Source organism: Carlito syrichta, unplaced genomic scaffold (genome assembly GCF_000164805.1).
Source record: "Carlito syrichta isolate Samal-C Ts95f unplaced genomic scaffold, Tarsius_syrichta-2.0.1 Scaffold316167, whole genome shotgun sequence".
NCBI lineage: Eukaryota > Metazoa > Chordata > Mammalia > Primates > Tarsiidae > Carlito > Carlito syrichta.
The window spans coordinates 426254-433266 of NW_007260263.1; the positions used below are offsets into that span (position 1 = coordinate 426254).

Here is a 7013-nt window from a genome sequence, read left to right on the forward strand (position 1 = left end):
CTCAAAAAAAAAAAAAAAAAAAAAATTATCCTTTATAATATATAAAAGATGAATTTAAAGGATATTAGGTTACCACCAACAAATTTATTATAGAACTGGTCCATCGAAACAACCATGGCTAAGAGATACTTGCTAACAATTCCTAGCAATGTCATTTTGGGAATTATGCATTGTGGTTCAATATGAATGTTTTTCTCTTGGTATCACTCCAGTTATACGGGGCACTAACTTTTTAAATTGGGAATAGCTCTGACTAGTTTGTCATCAAATAACTACTACACAAAAGACTGTTCTTAAAGGAAAACTCTGTGTTGGGTGTATATTTAAAAACACCACATGGTCAGGTGTGGTAGCTTATGCCTGTAATTCCATCACTTTGGGAGGCTGAGTTGGGAGGACTGTTTGAGCCCAGGAATTCAAGACCAGCCTTGGCAACATAGTGAGACCTTGCCTCCACACAAAAAAGATCAAATTAGCATGATGTGGTTGGCAAGCACCTTTAGTCCCAGCTACTTAAGGGGCTGAGGGAGGAGGACTGATGAGCTGTGATTATGCCACTACCCTCCACCCTGGGGTTCCCACTATATTGTTAATTAGAATAGTCCATGCAGAAGAAAGACAACTTGGCTCTAATTTGAGAAATCTGTCATGTTATTCTGTATTATTAAGCCAAAACAAAGTGCTAGATAAGGAATCTATCTACCCTTAATAACTTAACTAAACTGCTTCAGGGATTTCATTGCTAAAACTTGATATAAAGTACAAGGAAAATTTCTACTACTATTGAAAACTAACATTAACCCAAATCTAAAGCCAGTGGAACCATTCCACAAACTTACTACGGCATTTTGCCCTCTGGGAACTAAAAACAGTAATTTTTAACAGAAACGACTCCATCCTAAGATGCCCACTATATCACATAAACCAGACACAGAAAAGTCGTAGTGCTCTGAAGCAAAACAAAAAAGCATTAAACCATAAATGACATGGGAAACCTCAAACCCACTGAGCTGCTTCATCAAATAGATAGGCACAGCCAGATTTAACTAAATTGTAAATCTTTCTATTTATTTACACTCTTCAACAATGCTTTTCCCTCTCTTAAAAAAAAAAATCCACCAATGCAAAAATGCTAAGATTCTTATATAAGTTATTTTGGAAATACATTACAGAGACAGGTCTCAGGCCTTTCAACTAATCAAAAGTAAATGAAAATTAGAAGGCAAAAATGGACAAACCTAAAATATTCCAGCTTCCAAGATTTGTGGTGGCAACAGTAGTCCTAAACAAATTAGAATATTGCAATCTCCACAGGACATAGTGGCTCACACCTGTAATCCCAACACTTGGGAGGTGGGAGAATTGGGAGGTGAGAGAATTTGCTTGAGCCCAAGAGTTCAAGGCCAGCTTAGATAACAGAGGAGACTTTGTCTCTACAAAAAAGTAAAAATTAGCCAGGCAAGGTGATGTGCACCTGTAAGCCCAGCTACTCAGGAAGCTGAGGCAGAAGGATTGCCTGAGCCCAGGAGCTTGAGGCTGTGGTGAGCTATGATCATGCCACTGCACTCCAGCCTGGGCCAGAGACCCTGACAAAAACAAAAAAACAAACAAAAAAAAACCCGGCCGGGCTCGGAGGCTCAGCCTGTAATCCCAGCACTTTGGGAGGTGGAGGCAAGAGGACTGCCTGAGCCCATGGGTTTGAGACCCACCCGAGCAACTTGGTGAGACCTCGTCTCTATAATAAATCAAAAACTAGCAGGGCATGGTAGCACACGCCTGTAGTTCCAGCTACTTGGAAGGCTGAGGTGGAAGGATCGCTGGAGCCCCACAGGTGGAGGCTGCGGTGGCTGGGAATGTGCCAGTGCCCTCCAGCCTGGGCAATAGAGTGAGACTCAAAAAAACACAAAAACAAAAAAACCCTGTAATCTCATTATAATTTGCAAAACTCTATAAGCCAAGTATGTTTAAATACCCAAAAAAAGAATGTTAACTAGGTCTGAAATGGCTAGGTGTGGTGGCTCACACCTATAATCCCAGCATTTAGGGAGGTGGAGGCAAGAGGACTGCCTGTGCCCAGGGGTTGGAGACCAGCCCAGGTAACTTGGTGAGACCTCGTTTCCACAATTAAAAAAAAAAACTAGCCAGGCATGCTGGCGCTGCACCTCTGGTTCTAACTACTTGGAAGGCTGAGGCAGAAGGATCGCCTCAGCCCAGCAGGTCGAGACTGCAGTGGCCACTGCACTCCAGCCTGGCAACAGAGACTCCAACTCGAAAATAAAAAAAGTTCTGAAATGACCAAGTTATTATATATTACAACTAAGGAGTCAGTATTGGGTGTAAAATAGTGAGCACAGATGCTAAATATCAGGAAATTCAAAGAACTGTACACAGAGCAAGGTCCATATTCCTTAACAATATATGCAATGCCTGGTTATTAACACAACTTTGGAGAAACCCACATATGTTCTAGAGAAAACACCAATATAACAAAAATGTTAGGTAGTTGAGTTATTTTTCTTCTTTCATAAATATTCAAATTGAGTATTATTTTTATAATTTAAAAAATTTCAATTGAAAATATACTTTAAGGCAACACCTTTGGGTCCCCTCCCACTGTGGGGGCTTTTCTGTCCCCTCAATAAATCCTGCTTTCTCACTAAGAAAAAGAAAAAAAGAAAAAAGAAAATATACTTTAAGATCATATCCAACCAGAATTAGCCAAAAATTGAGAAAACCTTGTACATACAGTATTTACCTGGTTCTTCCTTGATGAGTAGAGTATTTTCTTCTGGATAGGCAACAGGTGGCTGCATCACTGAGCAATCTTCTAAATTTGTTTCATTATTAGGTGGTATATTATAAATAAATCTTTTTGTAGTTTGGTTTTTCCTCCTTGTTTTGCCAGTTTCTTGAATTCCCTGGGATCCCATATTATTCCAAATAAACACTTTTGTTTGACCTTCAGATTCATTTTCAGCCATCTCAGGAGATCCATCCTGGACCCAACTACTGTCATTCATTTGGTAGTTTTCTATTTGGCCCTCGTCGACACTACCATCATTTTCAACTTTTACATTACTTGCCAAATTGGTAAGATTCCGTGTTGCCCAAAAACTGGCAATTTTTTGATCCCGTGATGAAGACAGACCATCTCTATTAACTGGTTTTCTATTATTATAGTCCACAACTACAGATTCTGGAGCTTCTGATTTAATGCTTATATTTAAGGCATCTTTAATGAAATTTCGGCAAGTTTGAACAACTTCACTCATTTGAAGATAGCTGGCCACTGTCATCACTTCAATGGCATTTTGGCTTGTGAGCACCAGGTTACCAGAATATAAGAAGTCCAAGATGACTGAAAAACCTTGAACTGCAGCAATGTCTAAATGGGTAGTATTGTTTTGGTTAGGGCTTTCTTTGTTTGAAAAGCAATATAAAGTCTTAAAGAAACGGCTGCCTGCAACCAGGATGTTCTTATGAGCTTTAAAGATTTTTCCGCTTACCACAATGCTGACATCACAAAGAATACCTTTCTTTCTCTGTTCATTTAGTTGTCGCAGAAGTTGATAGCAATAAGAGTTCTCATTTGGCCTACTATTGAAGTCACAGTACCCCTCCTCTGATGGTATTTCTGACTCCTGTAAACCGGATGAAAACCATTATTAGATTTAACTGACATTTTAAAGCACCCCAAATTAAGAAAAACAATATCAAGTTTTTAAAAAGCACTAATCAAAAATATACTAATTTGTGAATATTTATTGAGATTTGAGTGTGCATCATCCCAAATATTGAAAGAAATGAGTAAATAGTGGAAGTACAACCCATTATTAAGAAAAATCAAACACATCTGATTGTGGATCAGTAGGATTTTATTTAAAGAATAACATGCATCATGCTATTCTTTTCAAATATGAGCTAAGGGCATGAATGAGACTTAAAATAGAAAGAGCAATTATTTTAAGAAACTATCATGTCCAAGTTAAATTTGAGTTTGCTTTATTTCTGAAAAGAAAGCAGCAGTCTCCTCTCCAATTGAACTTGGATATACCAGGGTATCACCACATCTAACAATAAAAAAGTAAATTTTGAATCCTGGCAAACACTGAAATCAAACAGCTTAGGTCAATGAAGTTAACTAAATCTAACTAGAGATAAAACTAAGACCCCAAGGAAAATCTGCTTCAACTGACTACAGGAATATTCAATTATATAATTTATTGCCAACTTTCATAATGCCTTTGCTTATCTATTCACAGTCATAAATGCTATAAACTGTTAAGTTAAAATTTCTAAATTCAAAGTTCTTAATTTTTATACATTTTGCAAAATGTAAGTATTCATTACAACCGTTTAGCGTCACTAAAGTTACAGCAGTTTCCTATTGTGTAATATGATAGTAAGAATAAAAAGGTATAATCGAGATTTCAAATGCTGTCTATACCAGTCATTAACTGTGTGTCCGTGTACAAGTATCCCTGAGCCTTTTTCTTTTCTTTTTAAAAATAGAGTCAAGGGTCTCCTTCCCTATGTTGCTCAGGCTGGTCTTGAATCTCGTGCTCAAGTGATCCTCTTGACTGCCTTGGCCTCCCAAAGTGCCAAGATTATAGGTGTTAGCCAGCATGTCTGGCCCCTGATCCTTTTTCTTTAACTATTAATCAATATTTAAAATGTTAGTTATAATTAATAATTTTATGACTTCCCTTACACAGTGACTAGGTGGGCAGGCACCCTCAAGGTAGAACTGTCGCTCTCCAACACCCTGGATTAGTACCTGGCACACTGTTTAATAACCTTGCTAAACAACTGAAGTCAACTTTTTCCAAGAAAAGAACTGCTCAGACATTTCTAACAGGAAGGATGACTGAAAATACCCTACCTAAGTTAAACTTTTTCCTATTTTCTTTGGCATAACATATTAAGTTAAATATAGGTAATTTCTATGAAATAATGAAATATACACACATATATAGATCTATGACTTTATAACCATGGAGAAAAACATGGAAAGATACATACAAGAGTATAAACATGTCCAAAGAGCCAGGCGTGGCTCACACCTGTAATCCCAGCACTTTGGGAGGTGGAGGCAAGAGGATCGCCTGAGCCCAGGGGTTCAAGAGGAGTCTGGGCAACTTGGTGAGACCTCATCTCTACAATAAACCAAAATTAGCCGGGTGTGATGGTGCATGCCTCTAGTTCCAGCTACTTGGAAAACTAAGGAGAAAGAATCGCCTGGGACCAGCAGGTTGAGGCTGCAGTGACCCTGAGCATGCCACTGCACTCCAGCCTGGGAGACTCTGACTCAAAAGAAAAGAAAAGAAAAAAGAACTAAAATACACCAAGCATGGTGGCTCACGCCTGTAATCCAAGCACTTTGGGAGGCCAAGGTGGGAGGATCTTCTTGAGCCCAGGTGTTTGAGACCAGACTGGGCAACATAGCAAGACCTTGTTCACAAAAAATTAAAAAATACTAAAGCAATACTAAAAACACCCACAATAACTGCTTGGGCAACATACTTTTCTATAAAAGCATCCTACTGTTTATTTGGTCTCCCTTTCGAGACTATGTGAATGAAATTAATTTGCCTATGATCTCTACAGAAATTCCTAATATAAAGGAGGAATCTTGCTTCAGTGCAGGTATGATACACTAAACTTTGTTACGCATGCTGTACCTGGCCCCAAGCTGATTTGGTTCAGTGTCTATCTAATAGATATTGCAGTAAAAGTAGGAATACTTGAAAGAAGCAAAAATCTTAAACACTGAATGAAATTTGGCAGCACATCCATGACTTGTTTATAGAAGCACTGAATTAGCATTTACAAGTCAAGAACTGCCTAAAGTGTATATGTCAAGCAGTTGAAGAAACACTTTAGGAAGTAGCTATGTCTAAGTGTAGCAGTCATCTTAGGCGATGATCACTGTGTCCTGGATTTTCTGAGCCAGTCCCAATTTTTAAGATTCTCTGCCTTTATTATACCAAATGTCCTAATTTTTAAAAATAACTCAAGACAAAAGCCTATCCACCAAAATATTTGCCCATTCTATTTTGACACAATCTATACAAATCAAACATAATTCAACCACTATTTTTCCTTCTATGGTACAAGAACATTAATGTCCCCTGCTTTTACAACCAACAGCAATTTCTTTTTCATCACTTATTAAGGCAATATGCCATGTGTTTGTAGCAGCTATTCAACTGTCCTTCAATAATGAAGGGTTTCAGCTGGATACAGTGGTTCATGTCTATAATCCCAGCAGCACTTTGGGAGGCAGAGGCAAAAGGATCGCTGAGCCCAGGAGTTCGAGGCCAGCATGGGCAACATAGTGACACATCATCCCTAAAATAAATTAAAAAAAATAAAAATTGCCCAGGTGTGGAGACATGTGCCTGTAGTCCCAGCTACTCGGGAGCCTGAGGATTGTCTGAACCCAGGAGGCTGTGGAATCCTAACACTACACTCCAGCCTGGGCCCCAGAGTAAAATGCAGACTCAAAAAAATAAAAAAGGTTTAAGCCAAAAGTATATATACTCTAAAATGAGATTATTATTGAGGATTTGAGTAAAAGAGCTAAGCAAGCACAGAGCACTAAAATAAACTGTCAATATTGGTTGGGCACAGTAACTCAGGACTCTAATCTCAGCACTTTGGGAGGCCAAGGTGGAAGATAACTTGAACCTAGAAGTTCGAGAGCAGCCTTAGCAATGTGAGACATAAATTGTCTCTATTAAAAAAAAAAAAAATGTGTTGGCCGGGTTTAGTGGCTCAGCCTGTAATCCCAGCACTTTGGGAGGCCGAAGTGAGTGGACTGCCTGAGCCCGTGGGTTCAAGAATCGCCTGGGCAACTTGGTGAGACTTCATCTGTACAATAAATCAAAATCAGCCAGGCGTGGTAGCGGGCGCCTGTAGTTCCAGCTACTTGGAAGGCTGAGGCAGAAGGTTCGCCGGAGCCCAGCAGGTTGAGGCTGCAGTGGCCAGGAGCGGCCACTGCACTCCAGTCT

The 7013-nt window shown here is 39.2% G+C and overlaps 1 protein-coding gene across 1 annotated transcript in view; it reads right to left on the reverse strand.

Moving 5' to 3' along the window:
* The window catches only part of ZBTB10 (zinc finger and BTB domain containing 10), a 32096-nt gene that overhangs the window by 16398 nt on the left and 8685 nt on the right, over positions 1-7013 (reverse strand). Inside the window, exon 2 of the mRNA XM_021706862.1 lies at positions 2756-3641. Coding sequence (XP_021562537.1) covers positions 2756-3641 — 886 coding nt within the window. The remainder of the gene's footprint in view (positions 1-2755; positions 3642-7013) is intronic.